This window comes from Girardinichthys multiradiatus, chromosome 7, assembly GCF_021462225.1.
Source record: "Girardinichthys multiradiatus isolate DD_20200921_A chromosome 7, DD_fGirMul_XY1, whole genome shotgun sequence".
NCBI classification, from domain to species: Eukaryota; Metazoa; Chordata; class Actinopteri; order Cyprinodontiformes; family Goodeidae; genus Girardinichthys; species Girardinichthys multiradiatus.
Window position 1 is genome coordinate 31,871,213 of NC_061800.1, and position 20,457 is coordinate 31,891,669.

Below are 20,457 nucleotides of genomic sequence, written 5' to 3' on the forward strand. Positions count from 1 at the left end.
AATCATACAGAGTATATGTTTTTGAGCAATAAGCATGGTAGGGACTCTCATTTTAATTCTGCCAAATAAAAAAATACATAGATAATAGGTAAAATACTCACTGATGGATGAGTATTCGAAGGTAGAGTGTAGAAAAAAAAATACACACAAGCAAGATGCATATAATTCTCATTTGTGAGGAAAGGGCAAATGGTTTCATCATTTACACAGGCAGAACGTGTGTTGCCCAGCAACATACCCAACATGCATACACACATGCCAAAGAGTTGAGCTGCCGCAATAGATTGACCTCATGATGAAACAAGAAGAAAAAAGAAGAGGCAGAAATACTGTGTTTGTGTGTCTCTGTCACAGCCTTTGCATTTTTGTTATTGCATGCAAGAGTGTAACACAACAGACCCTAACATCCTTCTAAACATATTATGTTTTAGGAGGAAAAAAACTTCCATATCTCTTCTAGATCTATCTTCAGAGAGATATGATGTCAAACTTCAATAGATACAACACCTAACCCAATTTTAACAACATTTGACAAACATTTTTGACTAAAAATATGTAAAATTTAAATAATACAAGCAAGATCTGACTTTACATGTGCGTGCATAATGCCAAATCTGTCTGGTTTTCTGTTGTTGTTTTGGCTCTTTGTACTTGTTCTGATATCATGGTCTGAAAAGGAAATGTACTCATAGGAATGTTAAAATAACTACAATCAACACATTGAGAGAAATGTTCAAATTATCTTAATTTTAATTAAGTTAAAGCTTCCTGGTGAAAACATTCAAATTTCTGCACTAAAACTGCCCTACTGTGTTCACTTGTGTTATGACCTTTTGGCAGCAATTGCGAGGGACCCACTGAATAAATCGCTGAAAATGTTTGTTTGTTTTTTGTTTCTTTTTTTTCAATTAGGCATGGGTCATCATGAGAGTCTCACCTTGAAAACCTGGAGCAAAAATACCACAGTTTTATAGATTTTACACAAAAATGTTAAACAGTATGTATGCCATGAGCTACTTCCTTGTTTTTTTTAAAAAGAATAGTAACTTATTTATCCTCTAATAAAATTATGTAATGCACGGATTATTAAAGTTAAAATGATTTAATTGTTATTCTGATATTTAGATTTAAGCAAAAAATATAGAAGAAACACCTCCAAACGTAATTTTCAGGGCATTTTGCACAAAATATTAGATCACGTTTGTTCTGTTCTCATATGCACAAGAATACAAAGTTGAGATAAGCTGGTTAATTTAAAACTAGTTGAAAGCTGTTTTGTTCTAGCAGGCTTTTAGTATGTCATGATTTCATAGTGCTTTTGTATGCTAATTTAACAATTTTGTAATTTTGCTAATTTATGACTTTGTGACTGTGAAAGGTGCATTATAAATAAACTTTATTTCCTTACTTACCTACTTAATTGGATGGGTTTTTTTTCCTGGGTAGGGAGTCTGCAGTCAGGGACTTAACAGACATGCCTCTCATAGTAAGAAAGATGCATGCATGACCACCTGTCTTTTGAGTGACCGAAAACATTTCCAAGCATTAGAATAATTTTTCTTTGTCGGCAATGGAAAAGTGTAGGAGGCTTCTTTCAGCGCACCGCAACAGCACAGTGGAAGCAGCCATCAATAATAGTAGAAGATATGGACCAGCAGTGAGAATATTAGATTTGGACTTTTCTCCATAAGTATTAAGACAAGTAAGAAAATGGTGAGCAAGGTTACCAACTGCCTGACAGTAACACTGAATTATGATCTGATGAAACCAAAGTTGACCTTTTCATCACAATTCTAAAAGGTAGGTTTGGTACAAAGAAAAAAGACAAAACAAAAGACACTACACATCACCACAAGACAACCATACACACAGTGAAATTTACAATTTTTGTCAAGAATGAGGAAATCATGTCGAGTATTAAATATCAGACAACATCTTCCCTGTCCCCAAACCTTCATGTGTCTGCTAGGAAGCTGAAGATGAAGAGGTAAGGCAGTGGTTCCCAAACTGTTTTGCCTTCTACTCGGAGGCTTGGCTGGAAACCTGGGAAGTACTCCATGAAATAACTGCATGATGACAATCTAAATATCTTTACTAAACCAATTTGAATGTTTTATATATTTTCCATCAATTTATGATGGTAGTTTTTGTATGCTGTAAAGAATATATATATATAAAAAAAATCTATACGTGTTTAGTATGTTTTACGACACACAGTGGGTCGGCAAACTCAACTTTGGGGACGACAGAGGTGAGACGACCTGAAGCTAATACCAACAAACACTAGAGGGCGTGATGTGACAGCAACATAAACTTCAAAGCTTTTGATTTCGGTGTTTTAAGACCTAATATGTTATCGCTTCCTCCCTCACTAAAATGTTAATGAGTAAACAGTAAGGTTAATTCCATCCATTAAACTACGGTGAAAACGTAAAGCTAACGACGAGCTTACCTTTCACGTGAAAATAAATAAATAATGCAACTTATTTGATGGAGGCAAAATAACCCTCCACGTTTTTCTGCGTGTCTATCCAGAAAATAGATTAATGGAAAATGCACTGATGACGTTTCTGAATGGGAGGAATATTTGATTAAACGCTTTCGTTCACCTCCCCTTTTCTGTGTTTTATTTATTTATTTATTTTTTCTGCCTTGATGACGCAGCTACACGTTGCTTTCTTCTGTTACTGAGAACTCCCAGTTTCCACAGACTGGTCGCTGATTCCGCAGTGGTGCTGTCGTGAGTCGGTATACTACGCTGCGTGTCCACAGTCTGTGCCCTCCTCCTCTATCCTCACGCCCCGCCTTTTCATCGGGAGGGTTTCTTCTTCCCTATTCATCCATCATTTTAATTCCCTTCTCAATTTTACCTGTTTTCTCCCTCTACATGATCTTAGCGGCTCAGTTAGGCACGATGGGGATTTAAAACAGGTTGAAAACTCTCTGAGTGTTTGTCTCTCCATCCACCCGTTGCAGTAAAGCTTCAGGGGATCATGCAACATCTGAAGCCATGGCGAGCTCTGCTCCTTCTGGCGATGCTCTACCAACCGGCTGTCCCTGAGAAATACGGTAAGGGAATGATGCTGCTTATCACAATTTACCTAAAAGAGTAAGAGATTTGTAAACAGCAAACAACTACATATTCTACTGCAGAACATCCTCTGTATCTCTTACTATGCATGGTGTATCAAGTGCATTTATGCATTAGAGGAGATAACTGTACGCGTCTTTACTAAATTAACTCAGTGATTGCCTCTGTGGGTAAATACAGGGGGCTGTAATCAAATTAAACAGGGGAGGAGAGACGATGGAAGATAAGGGAGGTTGGGGAAGAGAAAACCTCACTCTATTTATATTAGGCTTCTTTTATTTTCTAGCCTCACAAAAGAACAGGTTAGATCATATTATCTATGTGAGATTACATCAGTTTGTCTGCTTTTTATTGTGTATACTGTTTTGTTTATGCTCTAAAGATAGAATGACACAGAGCCATATACTCTAAACGGAAATGGAAAAAAAAACAAAACTCAAAATTTCAAATTTGATGTATGTAATAAGAAGACAGAAAGGACTTAGTCACTGTATTACAAATGCAAAACTTTAACTTTGTTTTTTGCATTTAGGGAATAAAAAGAAACATGAAACGTTTTTTTACTGAGTAAAAGATGAGTGCATTTACAATATCTATTACGTTTGTTTATTGGTTGTGTATTTTACTCCCCTTCATAGAAAGTACAATGGCATTTGCAGTATTTAGTGGCGTGTTAATATCATTAATAGAAGCAGTCTTGGCCATTTCAGCTTAGCATATCAACAAAGTAATTTGAGCCCTTGTTTACGTCAAATGTTTTTCTCTTGCTCTATATCTGGCGCTGAAAACAAAAAGAGCATCACTATCAGCTCCCCTTCTCCTCGTATATGTTTTATTTATAGTCACTCATACTGATTCTTTGATGTTTATTTGACATGCTTTATGACTTGAGTTTAATCTTTGTAATACCCAAATTTGTTAAACGGCAAATATAATATAATTGGAAATTGATTAGAACAATTTCAGAGAACTCAAATTGCACTTGCATTTATATAGAATAATAGATAGCAATAAGAGATAGTCTGACTAGCATTAGTGTACAATTAACAATGATGAGTTGATTTCAGCACCATGGATAGAAACCAGTTGATGCGCTTTCAAACACTGACATGTCGTTTTTTTTCCCCACACTTTAATCCATCCAGCTGTTTGTGCAATCCATCCATATTTGCAACGGTATGATGCTCTTGTCTGTGTTGGCGTCTTGGCAGCCATTTTTTTTGTCTTAGGGCCAGATGTCCTGTTGCTATGACAAGCGCTGCTGCTGGAGTACCACAATCACTAGGTTGATTGGAATGTTTGGTCTACTTTGCAATGATTTGTTACATGATATCTATTTCTAAGAAACAATAATAATGGTTTGTAAATTTAATGGTGACAAGATGGAATCATAGTCAGCTTTATGTTCAAGCTTTTTTTCAAGCCATGTGTCTTTGTAAATATTCAATATTCTTGATATGTTTTTGATTGCATTTTTGATTACTAATTTGCAGTAAAGCAATAGCTGGACATTTGTTCACACTAGGTCACTATTTTCCTTCTCTAGTTGAACATTGTAACACTTTTTTCCAACTAGTGGCCTTTTTGTCCAACTAGTTGGAGCAAAACTCCTAATGGAAAGCTGAAATGCCACTCCTGTAGCGCAAAGGTTTTGTTGCACTATTCAATGACCAGGCTACACTTTATTCTGTGTATATTAAATGAGGGAACTATTTGGCGTTTAAAACCTTAACATTGAACTAGACGACACAGATTCTGCCTACTAGCTTACTAGTGACCCTAAAATCTACATTTTACTCAAGTGATCAACTAGATAGACATATAAAGAGATAGATAGATAGATAGATAGATAGATAGATAGATAGATAGATAGATAGATAGATAGATAGATAGATAGATAGATAGATAGATAGATAGATAGATAGATAGATAGATAGATAGATAGATAGATAGATAGATAGATAGATAGATAGATAGATAGATAGATAGATAGATAGATAGATAGATAGATAGATAGATAGATAGATAGATAGATAGATAGATAGATAGATAGATAGATAGATAGATAGATAGATAGATAGAGAGAGAGAGAGAGTACTATTTAGTTGACATTTCTACTGCCCTAAAAGCTTTACAAGTTTACCAACCTACTAGTTAACTAGTTGACCTTTTTAGGGTTTTTAATGGCAGCTAGTAATTTGATAGTGATTAACTAGTCTGTCTAGATATTGACTAGTGCATCAAACCACCTACTTTTGGGCTACTAGTGTGGCACTGTGGCAAACTAGCAGGATTGTTGTCCCTTCCAGTTGGTCAAAGGTAACACCACTAATAGTGTTATTTTTGAAGAAATGCAGCAAAATATTAAACAAGTGTGAAGCAAATGTATAAATAGTGAAATGAAGTGGCAAACTAGAAGGTGACAAGAAAGTGATGGCTGAACTCAATGATATTTACTCAAACTGGTTGATATATGTGTTGATGTTTTGCTTATTGACATTTTTAGTGCCGGGAAATTAAATATTTTACTTACTTGGAATCTAATTCCTTGTTTTCATTTGTTGCCTGTTGACAAATCACCAACAGGTGCCCAGTCCTTCACATCAGTCAGAGTTTAATGACTAGAGCAGAAATGTAACCAAAGTGCCAAATAAAGATTACGATTATTTATACATTAGACTCTTTACAAGCTCATGAGATATGTGCTTTTGTTTTTTTCTTCTTTTTGCAACCACTCTGATGAATGTTAATCACTGCAGACAGTATAGTCCACAATTACTATTATTAATTATTATTAAACCTTCATTCATACAAGTGGTCTCATTGAGACATGATTTCTCATTTAAGATCTATTAATGGCACAAGGCACACTGTTGTTATTTTTAAAAGACAGCAATTTGTATGTAAGATTGAGGCAATATAAAAACATGTTTCTCAAAACTAAAATAAAAGTTTTAAGTCATTTTTAGGAGACATTTTGAAACCACCAAATATTTGCGAAGTATGTGCCCTGCTATGTGGATATGGGTCACTGCTACACTTCTCATTTTATTTAGGCAGATAAAATCACCACTGTTCATGTGCTAAATTTCATTTTGTTGCTATATAACTTTTTGTTTGAACTTTCAATGCAGATTGAGATTGCTCGGATTATAGTCAATTTAGTTAAATATTTGCTCTCTTTCCCTAATTTAAAGACACCCAAGGTGTGCTGAGAGAGAGCGAAAAGACAAAAAGCCAGACAGACTTATCCATGAAACACTATCTTTTTTTCTGACCACCTGTTCCTTCCCACACTGCTAACACGTCAAGGTCTTATCCACAAAACCAAAATAGGAAATTATTTAACAGCTACAAAATAAGCAGAGTTGTCACGCTGGTCCTCATGTTTAGAAAAGGTCTACTTTGTGCAAACGTTACTGCAGATCTAAAGCTTTGGAGTGGAAAAAGTAAATGATTGACTAATTAAGTTAGGCAAGCTAACCTAATAGAAAAGTAGTGGTGTGGGGGCTTGTGTTGTGTAGTGTGTTTCAGCCTAATTTTAGTAAGTGAATCAGAATTAGGCTCTTTTTGTGTCATTTGTCAGCTTACTCTGTGTCGTTCTGTCTCAGGTTGCCTGTTTGAGAAAAAACTGTGCATGAGGGATCAGTTTTGCTCTTATGGTGAGTACAACACACAGCCATACTGTATATACATATACAAACATACATGTATGTGTTAAGTGGCAAAGTATGCATATAAGATTAAACATTGTGTACTTAAATAAAAATAAGTCAAGGATTCCTCCCCTTCTGCTTCATTCATCTTCATCTCTCTGTCACTTGTCCTCTACTTTTGCTCATCTTTATTTAAACCCCTCCTCACAGACCCCTGTCTCCATAGCAACACTGACATCACAGTAAGGTTGACTCCCCCACAGTTGTGTTGATACAGCGATGAGTCACTAACACGCACTTACGTCTTTCTCTGTGGCAACGGCATTTACGCACACACCTGATGGTTGAGCAGAATACCAAATGAATAAGTGAGCTTGCTTACACAGAGAATGCTGTTAGGGACAGGAGTACAGGAACAACAGCATAATTTTGTTGATCAACAAAAATCATATTTTCTCTTTATGATTTATGAAAGGTTGCTGCTAAGTGACGCATTCCTGTCGTTTATGGCTATATTTTTACATAATAGTTAAATTCCTTTCAAACTAGGAATTATGTACTAATATTTACCTACTAAACATGCACTAAATACAGAAAAAAACTAGTCATTGCAGTTAAATCTATTACTCTAAAACCTGCTGGGTGAAAAAGAAAACAATTTTGAAACTTCTTGGGTTAAATATGGACTGATCAAGACCTTTTATTCAAATCCAAATTTGTTAAATTGGATTAGGATAAAACATAGTTGTCAACTATTGGAAGAAGAAACAAGGATTACTGAAAAAGGCTTTTAGAAGTAAAGTCCTATATGGAGACTTGATTAAAATGATCCCAAATGTGGGTCTTAGACTATGATTACAAGTTTTTATTTTAGAGTTCTTAAAATGTTATTATTTACTTTTTGTCTTGCTTCATGTAACCACAATCCATTTAAGTTTCTTATTTTGATTTTCTAATGTGAGATCTTAAAGATGTGTTAAATTGTTTGTTTTTAAATGATTTATGTGACTTGTTTTTTTTTTTTTATAAATTCTTGTATTTTAAGAAATGTTGTCAATTCTACCATTTACCAATAAAATGGTTAGGGTCTCATGTAACATAAAGAGGGAGAGAATTGTCTTTACTGTAGCAACACAGTCACTTACAGTGACCCTTTAAACTAAACTGAACAAAGCAGTTTGAACTCGCACAGCAATGATATCCTTTTCATCCTGGCACTGATAAGAGCTATTAGATTTTAGTAAGTAGAGTCCTCTAAGTCTTTATCAATGCTGTGGTGCATGAAAAGTGGCCTTTTAGCCATAATTGCTCTAAAATGTTTAATAGTGATTGCTAAACACAGTGCTCCTTCTACTTGCAGTAAATCTAAACAAAGTGAAAGATAATCCACTCAGACCAGCAGTCTCTGCTTGTAGAACAAATAGGCCCTCTCTTGTTTGCGAAATATGTGCTGAAAAGAATAAAATCCCTGAATGATTCATTTTGCTGTTTCCAAAAGTTACAAAGGACCAGTGTGATGTTTACGCTATTAACCTTAAACATTTCAATGAACATTTAAAAGAAACTACATTAAACATCTACTTTATTCATAAACAGCTCTTTGTTTTGATACAAAAATGAGTCCATTGGGTGTACATACTAAGGAGGCAGTTCAGTTATTAAATGCATTGGAGCACACATGTAAAATGCGCAGGACACCGTCTCTCGAAGATTGGTGTTAGCCAGTAATAGATCAACACAAAGTAGTCTCTGACTTTGAAGTTGAAGGACAAGGACACATGGTCATAAAGTTTTTGGACGAATAAAAATCTGAGAAGTCCATCTAGTGGTCAAAACATAAGGTGAACATGCAATGGTACTCATACCCCTTAAACTGCTCTGCATTTCAATTGTATTCTGCCCCTTTTCCTCTGAAACCAATGAATAAACCATAATTACCATCAGAAATCCCTTAAACAATTATATAAAATAGGCTCTAACTGTATGTAACTTATTTTTAGTAAAAATTCACTTGTTCTGTGAAAGCCTCAGAGTTTTGTTAGCAAACTTTATCGGAAAATGCAAAAAGCTATTTTTGGCGACAAACTAATACTACACTGAACACACCATACCCTAAAGTTTCACAAACTTGGGGAAACATGGCATCAACCAGTGGGGATGCTTTTCTGGAGCTAAATACGGACAACCGTGATAGAAAACATGATAAATCCTGTGGAAGATTTAAGAATGGGGTGAATGTTCACCTTCCATCAGGACAACGGTCCTGAACACAGTCTGGGCTACAACAGTGGTCTAACTTAAAGCATATTCTTAAGTTAGAAAGACCATGTCAAAGGACAGACCTAATTCCAAACAAGAATCTGTGGCAAGACCTATAAGCTGATAACAGAAGCAAGAAGAATGTGTAAAACTTTAAGACTTTAGATGCAAAAGTTGATTCTACAAAGTCTTAACTCCTGCATGTTCACTAAAAAAATCACACTTTGAGATTTTTGTTCATTAAGAGATTTGAAAACTATATCTGATTTTCTTTCACATCTCAGTTATGTGGTACTTTGTATTTGTCTGCCATATAACATCTTACTAAAATAGATATAAAGTTTCTAGTTGTAACCGTACAAAATGTAAAAACGTTTAGGGGTTAAACTTATGTTAGGCACCAAACAATGGCTTCAGCTGGTATTTCTCACTTCTGGTGGTGACGTCCGAGCTGCAATGCATGCTGGGAGTAGTAGTTCATTTGTTTCCTGTCCAAATGAACAATGGCCCAACAGCGTTAGAGTGAACAGAGTTTTCTGTTCACTCTATGTCCGCTGTCAGGAGCGGGTGTTCACCTGCGTGCAAGCGCACATAACTCAGCGTGTCAGCGTTGGTGACAGAGTATCAGGAGTGTGTTTTTGTCTAGCTTTTGTCAAGTTTGACCATAGCAAGTAGAGTATAGCGACGACACAGGGACAGAAATCGCTCATGACGTGATCTAATAGAATGAATGACATCAACTGTGAAAACGTTCTAATGCTACCTGTCAGTGTGTGAATGTGTGTATAAATGGGTGGATGACTGATTGTGGTGTGAAGTGCTTTGTGGTCTCTGGGGAATTGATAAAGCGCTATACAAGTGCAGGCCATTTACCATTCACCATCTACCTTGTTTGTACAACAAATCATTCTTAAATGAAAATCATTTAATCTCTTTAAATTGAACATTTTGTTCTTAGGCATTTTATTTTTTTCAGCTCAAATTAAACACAAAAATAACGGCTGCCGTGAAAGTGAACCAATAATCTAAATAAATACATAGTCAACATAAATAATAAACCTGCTTTGGTTATAACAAAAACTTGAGCTATTTTGAATAAGTCCCCAATAAACAGACATTTAGACCTAAAATAAATCCATAACAGAACACTTGACAAAAATAATTGTTCATGCTCACTATCAGTTTTACTTTGTTTTCATCATTTAACTGAGCTTTAATGAGACACCTGAGATTGCTGGTCCTAGTGCTAGAACTGTTTAATTTTGGCCAAGAGAAAGGAGTGTTGCTCTAAATGGACAAGCATGTTTCAAATGTATGTTTAGTATTCACCTAAATATGGATGTATTCTAAAAAAAACTCCCAGCACAATAAATAGGAGAACATCATACCTTATTTATGTATGGGTAAGCCTGTTGACAAATAATTATATAGGAAAAGTTGACTTGTGTTGTTGTGTCAATGCCTTGTGGAAATAGTGAGCATGAATGTGAAATCATTCTGTACATCAGAGTATGTTGCTGTTGGTCTGCATGAGCCTAATCTGAGTGCAACTTCTTACATTGTCACCAGAATCTTGTGCATACATTATGGAACCTCACTACTGTGTAAGGGATACAGGGTCAATCATCCATACATCTATTATCTTTCACATAACTGAGGTCGGTTTGTAGAACATATTCAGGAGGGTAACCTTGGCATCCCTCTCACGGTGGTGCAGTTGGTAGCACTGTTGCCCTGCAGCAAGAAGGTCCTGGGTTCGACTCCCAACAAGGGGTCTTTCTGCATGGAGTTTGCATGTTTTCCCCGTCTGTCTGGGCAACCTAACAGACATGCTTGTTAGGTTGATTGGTCTCTCTAAATTGCCCTGTGTGAATGAGTGTGTGCTTGGTTGTTTGTGTGTTGCCCTGCAATGGACTGGCGACCTGTCCAGGGTGTACCCCACCTCCCGCCCATGACTGCTGGAGATATGACTGAGCATATTTATATGCTCAGTCACCAGGACAACTACTAATAACAATACAAGCAAATAATGTACTTCTCTCCATTTTGAACTTTAAACATTGTCAATTTGTTCACTAAGAAAGGTTATGTTTTACTGCTTTTTTTTTACAAATCCTTTTGTGTAATGTAGACATATTAGATTTTGAGGTCAGGGATACAGAGAAATGTTTTTCTTTTCTATATAAAAATATATATTTCTAACTTCAGCTTGTAAATTTCAACTGCTGCATAAAAAATTAAAGCATAAAGAGTCAACATCCTTTAACCAATCGTGTTACGCCAATGCATCAAAATATTGTTATATTTTTTTCAAATTCCGTTGCACTAAAGTGTATGTCCTTATGGTGGTACTTAACCTAGTACTTAATCAGGTGTAATATAAACCTATGACTCAGAAACTGTAGTTAGCATGAACAAAACTTGTTTCGCTCTCAGACAAAAGTTAATCAAGGAATCAACTAAAATTTTTCAGAGGAGCAATTTGTAAATATCTAAAAATGTAACTCTGCTTCCCCCATAAGGGTGAATGACCAAGCTTGTTAGCCAATCAAGGGCCTTTAGCAAATATTATATCACTACAAACAGTACAGGGCTACTATTTTATGACCAGATGCAGAAGCTTTTGAAATTTCTAAATATACTACTTTTTGCAAGCTGTTCTGAATGCCTGGCTTTAGAGGTGAGAACTCTTTAGGACCTGACAATCAGGATGTAATCTATTTAACAATTATTACAACTCTTGCTGTACTTCCACTGCTTGTAAGGTTTAAAATTAATTTCAACTAAGCTGTTTAATCCATATCTATTGATATAAATCAATTAGACCTGAGGAATACAGTCAATAAATTACCAAGCAGGCCATTTGTACAAGCAACAGGTTTAGCTATGTGAATTGTCTGTGCCCACACTTACCTTAGTTCCTAATACTTAAATGATTTTTACATTGTGAAATACATCAGTACAAATAAAGCTATATAATATTGCACTCTCTACCATGTGACCTTGTATCCCTCACACTGCACCTACAACATCAAACTATTTCTGTGTTCTGTCACCTTTTTATTCAACTTCCACTGTTGCTTTTCTCCTTGCCATTCACTCTACTCTCCATAGACAGAAATCATTATGAATATGCAGATGTAGCTTGTGATTTCTTCATAATTATTTGAAAAGTGTCACTCTGTTACAAAAGTCCAAACAAAAGCGAAATCAAGTGGGCATATATTGATCCCGACGCTTAAATTTCCATTCAGGATATTATTTTGCTTGAAAATCAGTCTAACCTACAATGACTCACACCTTCCCCCATGTGCAGGTCCTGACTTTGCTGCTGTTCTGTTCTAGTTTTAAAACTGTCTTATCAGTTCAGTATAAATTTTCCTCCCTTATCTCACTGTAGCAGATTTGGTTGTGTGCAGTTTAACCAGTGTGGTGCCTGCAGTGACTCATCAGTGCACCAAATGAAAAATCCTCTCCCTGCATTATCTTTCTTCTCACAACAATTGTGGTCTATCTAGTGATCTTTTCTCACAGCAAAACCAGTAAACTGAGGTTTATGAACAAAACAAATACCATTATGTATGTAAATAAGTTGAAATGGTCTCTGTTTATAATTAATTTGGATACACTGCTGTTGGTGCATGATTGCTCTCTCTCTTGGAATCTTGTAAACAAAGTAAACCTAAAGAATGTCAAATACTTTATTTTATTGTTTATTTGGATTTAATAGTATTTAAAGTTGTTTACCTAATACAATTAGTCTAAATGAGCATATAAATATCTTGTCAGTCTTAGATTGATTCATATGCATCTTTTTGTATAGCCAATACATTAGCAAGTTATTGTAAATGTAATGTATTCTATGTCAAATTTCATATCATGTTGTACTCAACAGAATGAAATGATGACAACAGTCAACATACAAGATTGCAATATCAAAATCCATAATGGTTTTCATTAGTAATGCTACAGTTTATAGCAGCTGTTTCAGGTTTGCTGAAAGGGGTTTAAAAGCAGAAACTGGCAGAGACAGAAACATGTCAAACTGACTGTAAGAAGCAATGAAGGATTCTAACTTTTCAAACATGACTTTCTTGGATAAGGGGTAGTAGATGTGATCTACCAAAAACCCTATGTACTACCTTCTTGCCCTTAAAGTCAGGGTCTAATTCTTTTTTAAATCATATCTCATCAGCATCTAACGGTTATTGCAGTGGGTTCTTATGTTTTTAGCTGAATCCAGGAAAATGCCAAAGACAATGCAAACGTGACTGAATCTATTTTCTTTCTTATATAATCATTTTTCTAATAAAAAAAATAACCATTTCTTGCATAACTGTTGGAATAGACCATGAAAAAGTGACAATCCAGCATCCCTGATTATATGCTTCAAGTTTTTTTTTTAACTTTAATTCTTTTTTGTTACCACCATTGAGATTACCAACTGCTTTACCTGTGCAAGATTTCAGACAAGGAGTTTATAAAGCATTCAACATAAGGTTTCCTGTTTTGAGCGCATATAATATACAGTATGTGTGCCTATTCTAGATGGGTTGTTTGGTCAGTGTCGAAGCTCCAAGGAGGACCAGGTCCAGTACCAAGTTACAGTTCCTGTGCTGAAGAGGATGCAAGAAGTCCTCAAACAGCTCATGTTGCAAGGTAAGACTGACCGTAAAACACATTTTAACATTTTATTTACAAACTACATTTGTTAAAAGTTCATTTCAAATTGGGTTAGGAATCTTATCCTACATAAAGCCACTCTCCAAGGTTTCTGAATGATGTTAGGCATACATCCTTTCATGATATCAGCAAAAGAATAAGTAAATAAATGTAAAAAATCTCTAATGGCATGTGTCCATTTTTATCAACCCTCCTTCAGCTTAACTTTTTTATGTTCTTGCTTAATTTTGGGTGTATTTTTGTGTGCCTGTGTGCAGGTCTGTCATGGCAAGATGACATCACCCAGTATATTTTATCAAAAGAGCTGAAGAGAGTTCCCCGTACCACCATTCCCTCAAAGCCAAACTCCTCCTCACCCTCTTCTCATTTGTCTCAGTGAGCACTTTTACTCAGATGGTCGTTAAACAACCTACAATTGTACAAAACAATACGCATGTAAATACACATGTTTTTGTTCTGTTTGACAGCTCAAAACAGCACAACTCTCACCACCCCAACTCTAAATCAGGGTCCACATCTTCTGGTGGTAAATATGTTGACTATATGTATGTTGAGCCTCCTCAGTCTCCGCTGCGCATGCAGACAGCATCCTTGGACCCATATGCATACCACCAGGTATATAAGCAAACTTGCTGTAAATCTGGCGAATTTCACTAGTGTATTGCAGCAGTCAAAACTTTAAAACTGAACTCAAATCAAATCAAACCCTCACTGTACTTGATACTAATTACAAGTAATAGTTTTGTAATTTGGATCAATCACAGCACAGATACCAAGATGAAGCGGAGAGATCTCTTCTGAGTGCAGGAGGGGGCTATGCTCGCCCATCTTCTAGGTCCCAGGCCAACCAAAGAGAACGAGAGAGGAATAGACAGCTGCTGCAGGAAGCTCTGTCTCTATACCTGGCATCTACAGAGCCGTCTTATCGGCACAGAGGGTCTGCTCCCATAGCTCCTGCAGGTAAATCCATATTCATCTTATTTCTTATTTTAGCTTATCATCTTATGGGTAATTTTAAGAATTCTTACATGCTTGACTAGGAAATTGTATTGATTTTGTCATGCCTACTGTTTGTCACAGTGTGAAAGTCACTGGTTTAGGCTAAAACCTTCTCACAGAGATTTTCTTTTAGATTTTTCACTAAAATAACCATTTAAAACATCTAAACTGGAAGCAAGAGTGACTGCTGTTTATGCTTTATAAAAGACTTATTTTATTTAAGCAGCTATTGTGCATGTGTGTTATATGTTTGGGGAAACCAGTAAGCTCGGTCTAAAAGTGAGTCATTTTGAGCTGAGCAAGTGCGTCATCGTGTATGGGAGAGAATAACTTATTTTAGATTGAACTCAGACTTTGTAACCGTGTAAACACTTAAAATCAACTAAAATCTATATTCATCGTCAGGGAACAGTTAACGTCAACAATCACAAGCAAAAACATATTATAAAAGGTACTTTTAATTTAACAAATGAGTCTCATCGCAATGCATATTCTAATTTATTGAAAATACCTGTACATTCATATTTTGCTTAAAAAAAAGCAAGATTAATTTGTTTTAATCATTTAAATTTTCTTAACCATTTAAATCTTCAGTAATAATCGTTTGTTTTTCTTATGTTTAGTCCAGCCCTTGTATCATTTCAGGAAGAAAGAAGTTTTTTTTATTATTATTATTATTTCTTTGACCACTTTCATCTGACATGGGTTATTTAGACCTAAACACATCCTTAAAGTCAAACGATGAATCTGTTGTGTCTGCACAGGGGAAAAAAAACTGTTTTAAGTTTTTTTATTGAGATAATTTGTTTCTAACACATATCAGGCACAATTTAGTTTCATTTCTGCTGTTGAATCTGCAAGTGGCTGAAGACAGAAAACAAATAAATAAATTTGCAGCAGCAGATTAATCAACTAAATATGGTTGATGAAGTTACAACGGTCTTTTACTTTCAGGTCTTTGACACATTTTTTCAACTGTTTGTTAAAAGCATGACTTTTAAATAGTATTCAGATTTTTTCATTTGCAGTATAGGTAGCAATTACACTTTTTTTTCTTTTGTGCTCTTGTAGAATTCTATCAGATTACACTGCAGCTAATAATAAGAAAAGCCACGTTCATGACTAATAGCCGTCTTCGGATAATTTTGTTGGAGCAAACATGCAATTTACTGTCAGTTAAACTGTGTTTTGGTTGGTATTTCTACAAATGCAAATAAACAAAAAAGAGAGGAAACTGCAAGTTATGGTGTCAAAATAAAAAACTTTAAGTTAACTTTGACTTTAAATATTTTTGTGATTTATTTATTAACACTGACAAGTGCTTTTGTAGCACCAACACAAACATGTTCCTATAACAACGGCCAGGTAGATAACTGTTCTGTAATGAAGGAAAAGATTATGCTAAAAATTATTGGTAGCAGTTACAATCTAAAGAAAAACACAGTGGACCATTATTGTAGTTTTATGATTCTGGAAGTATTTTAAGATTAATAATTCATGCTAACATATCAGACAAATTACACACGTAATTCACTCTTAATAACTATATTTCTGTGCAGGTCTGCCTTACTATGAGGATATTGAAATCCCAGTGGACTACGTGGAAGACTACACTCTAGAGGAGAGGCTTGGTACTGCAGGCAGACAACAAAACCAGCAGAATAAGAAAGCTCCACAGGAGTCTGCACCACTGGCTGGTAGCAATGGTGAACAAAAGAGCTTAAATTTCATATGTTTATGCAGTATAATACATTTAAGGATAATTTATTGCAACTTGCTTGCTAAGCTATAGAAAAATGCACTGCTCTTCCATGTTAGATGGCTTGCTCGAGAGGATGTCAGGTGTCTTGCAGAGGTACAACATTGATCCCAGAGAACTCAGTCAGGAGCAGCTCTACAAACTTGCTCTCATACTCCAGCTGCTGCAAGGACAGGAAAAATCAGGTACAACATGGAATATCTACATCTCTCAAGTTCTACTCCATTTTAAAAAATGAAGTAAAATGTTCCCTTTTCAGAGAAAAACAACAGCTGTATCATGTTTTATTGTAGCAGTGCTCCAAAACTGAGCTTTGTCTCTCTCCACATAGATTCAAATGAGAAAAATCTTGTTACTCTTAAGGAGGTATGGCAGTCTTCATAATTAGCAGCAATCAAATCACATAACCATTCAGTTTTTCACTGACAGGTCTGCAATCACATTTTTTAGATGCAGTTGATGCAAAGTGTGTCCAAACCAGAGACGGCTGCTCCTGTTCCTGTTCCACTTGACGCTCCTGCCGCTTCATCCACTATACTCCCTGATAAAACTCTACCTAAGAGTACTAGCCTCCCCACATCTGCCTCAAGACCTCCACAGGCTGCTCCTGCTGAAGTTGAAAAAGGCTTTAAAGAGCCTCTAGTGGAGGGTACTGGAGGCAAAGAGGAGTATGGTTACATTGTCACCAACCAGAGGTCAGCATCTGTGCTTAGAGCAACTTACAACTGATATTAGTTATGGTCATTTGTAGAAAAGCAAATGGAGAACAGCTAATGCATAAAAGATGATGATTTCAATGAGGACCTTTTTTTTTTCTGCAGTCCCCTGAGTCTGTATGATGGAGTGAAGCTGTTGCAGCTTCTGGCTGAAAAAATACACTTGACAACCAGCAGCTTCATCAACATCAGGTAAGGCTGCAACTGTATCAGCACATTAGAGGGTAATTATTTGACTTTTTCATGAGCCTTCAACATGCATGTCCATCTTTGTCCACCAGCGTGGTGGGTCAGGCGTTGACTTTCCGCATCCGCCAGAATGAACACAACATGACGGCTGCAGAGGTTGCTGACAAAGCCGGTAAGACGCACACATTCGCTCTAACACTTGTGATGCATAGCCACACATACACATGGGTATTGTGTGTGGGCATTTTATTCTGTCACGCTTGCAGTTTTATGCTTTTTATTCTGATCTTGCTTTTTGTGATGTTTTCACCTTAGAATCTGAGAAGAACTTTCTGGAGTCTGAGACTGGCTTGAAAATTGTCCAGACTGGTGTAGGAGAGGTGATTCATAACATATGGTTATCTCACAGTTAATCAGTTGACTGCTTTTATCATTTTGATCTACGTTGTCAGTTTTTGTGTTTGTGATCAAGTTATTGGCTTCTGCTGTTAGTGTGAAAAGGTAAAGTTGGCATACCTCCTGTGGTGGCCAACAGATATAGCAACTTAACAGACATTTTACATAAACTATACCTTATATTTTATTTTTCTTAGGTGCAGATCCAAAGATGTAGCTCTAGTACCGTTACAGAGGAAGGTGAAAATAAATAACAGAACTAAAACCAATTATCTATCAGATCTCACTATTGCTGTACAAACTAATAATAGGACTGCAGCACAGCTAACTGCTACAGGAAGTAACAAAAGTGTTATTGCTTCAAATCTCATAATTTGATAATATATTTGTTGATATTTGGCATGTAGCAACCATTTAAGCAGAAATTATTTTAGTGAAGATGCTATGTGCTTTTCAATATTGCTGCTGCTAAGGAAGTGACTTTGACATTAGTAATTAATAGCTACCACAATAAATGTTCCTCTCACAATGACTCATATGCTGCCAGTGTTTATAGGATGTAAAAGGCAAAAGCAAAAGCAAAATCACCCCGATAATAATATAAACATAAATAGCATTGATTGCAAGTATTGGTTTTGTAAAGCAGCAGCTCTTTTCTTGAAAAACATTTCCTAACCTGCATGGACTTAGGTGATATTGACCTGAAATATGCAATGTAAACTAAAGTAGTTTATATAAAGATTTCTAAATCAATCAGTCTCATAAATTATCAATATCAATCTGTAAGAGTGATTTTTTTCTTTCCTGACAGCTTTGTACATAAAAGCCCAAGGAGATTATTTTTCTTGGATTCAGAATTAATTTAAAATCAACGCAAAACTCAACACTTAAGTTACAAATGTAAAAAAACAAAAACAAATGGGAGAGTTGAAAACCAATGAAATCAAGAATATAATTTAATAATAATCTGGCCAATATTGATTACCAAACAAAAGCAATGGCAGAAAACAAATGTAAGCAACAAATCAAAACAAAAATAATTCTAACCCATACACTACCCTTAAAAAAAATGAATTATAGCTAGAAAACAGAAACTAAAAACAATAATTAAAACTGATGAGAATTACCAGAAACTATATGGCTTCTCAGAGGCTGAGAGGAAATTATTTAATGGCCTGATTCTCCATTCTAATGTCTAGATTTGATCTAAGAGGTAAAAGTTGGGTAGGGAACAGTGGTGGATGCTGGTCTTTCAAGGAGGGGAAGCTCAATTTCAAGATCGTTGATTCGCTCATTTCGCTGTCAATCAAAAAGGGATTCAGCCTCAGACAGATCATCCAATCAAGATGCAGAAGTTGAGCGTCCGGGCCAGTTGAGGCCAGCCCACTGCCCCATAGACCCCCAGAGACGCTGGGCGTCCGATGGGCGGGACAAAGTCCAGCATTTCTGATTCGCTATTAAACTCACTGTTTAAAGCACTGTGAAGCTGCGGGAATGAGTGAGAGGAAAGTTGCATCCTTACCAGTGATAAGAAGCTCATTCTGAACAAAAGTTGAGTGCGTTGTAGCGCATATTTAGTCAATGACATGTACACACAACAGTATATTTGATCACTTATTTTTTTGACGTTTTAGGGGAAGCTGAGCTTCCCTTGCAGTCTTAGAGCAATCGCCACTGGTAGGGAAATATATTCATTTGTTGGGACCACCTGTGTAATCACACAGCTTCACCTATAACAGTATGGAAGCAAATCGTTACCATATTTCAAATGAAAAAGCATTTTCAGAAATGCTTTTTCATTTTAAGAATGTGGCTGCATTGTTTGACTCATAAATGAAATTAGTTATCAATAATCCTATTTGCATTTTTCTTCTTCAAGACTGCTCATTCTTTCACTTAATTAAAATGAAAAAGAAAAATACTTTTGAGATTTATTTTTCAAAATGTACCCCAGCAAATAGATACCAAAATTCAATTTGAAATGTAAAATTTGAAAATGAAAAAGCATTTCCAGAAATGCTTCTTCATTTTAAGAATGCGGCTGCGTTATTTGACCCATAAATAAAATTAGTAATCAATCATCCTATTTGCATTTGCATTTTCTTCTTCACGACTGCACATTTTATGCCATAATCAAAAAGAAAACAAAGCAGACATTGCTTTTTCGTTTTCGTGGTCTGCCCGCAAAGTACTGCCCAGAACTCGAAAACGAAAAAGCATTCCGACCTGCGGGCGCAGAAGAGTGACGTCAGCAGCCGCCCTTCCTCAGCTCCCTGCTGACCGAGCTACCCATCTTGTTCGGTGGGAGGCGCTGTGCACGTCTGCATTGCATTACATTGCAAACGTGCCGAGAAATTGATTGAATTGCAGCAGGGCCGAGCTCAATTTGTGGCAGTGGCAGGCAGAACTGGTAGTTCCGGTGGCAGCCTTATGGCTTGGGACATCCAGCGTGTTTTTAAGCATTTATTTATAATTTTCTCTGAGTGACGATTCAGAATAGCCGCCCGCTCATGCTCTATAATAAACCGGCTGTTTGTGCAATAAATCGTCGTCATCCTTTCAACACGTCACACATACACATAGTGCTATTTATTTATTTTATTATTGAATTGCAGCAGGGCCGAGCTCAATTTGTGGCAGTGGCAGGCAGAACTGGCAGTTCCGGTGGCAGGCTGTGGCAGAACTGCCACAGCCTGCCACCAGAACTAC

The 20,457-nt window shown here is 36.1% G+C and overlaps 1 protein-coding gene across 2 annotated transcripts in view; it reads left to right on the forward strand.

Moving 5' to 3' along the window:
- Positions 1–2,714: 2,714 nt before the first annotated feature.
- Positions 2,715–20,457, forward strand: part of ptprna (protein tyrosine phosphatase receptor type Na) — a 28,938-nt gene continuing 11,195 nt past the window's right edge. The window contains exons 1-13 of one of the 2 annotated variants that reach the window (XM_047371458.1): positions 2,715–3,069; positions 6,703–6,753; positions 13,555–13,665; positions 13,947–14,064; positions 14,157–14,304; positions 14,454–14,649; positions 16,248–16,394; positions 16,507–16,632; positions 16,779–16,813; positions 16,898–17,142; positions 17,269–17,355; positions 17,445–17,524; positions 17,668–17,732. In XM_047371458.1, coding sequence (XP_047227414.1) covers positions 2,994–3,069; positions 6,703–6,753; positions 13,555–13,665; positions 13,947–14,064; positions 14,157–14,304; positions 14,454–14,649; positions 16,248–16,394; positions 16,507–16,632; positions 16,779–16,813; positions 16,898–17,142; positions 17,269–17,355; positions 17,445–17,524; positions 17,668–17,732 — 1,485 coding nt within the window. In that variant the 5' untranslated portion in view covers positions 2,715–2,993. The remainder of the gene's footprint in view (positions 3,070–6,702; positions 6,754–13,554; positions 13,666–13,946; positions 14,065–14,156; positions 14,305–14,453; positions 14,650–16,247; positions 16,395–16,506; positions 16,633–16,778; positions 16,814–16,897; positions 17,143–17,268; positions 17,356–17,444; positions 17,525–17,667; positions 17,733–20,457) is intronic. The other variant, XM_047371460.1, reaches the window with a different exon arrangement.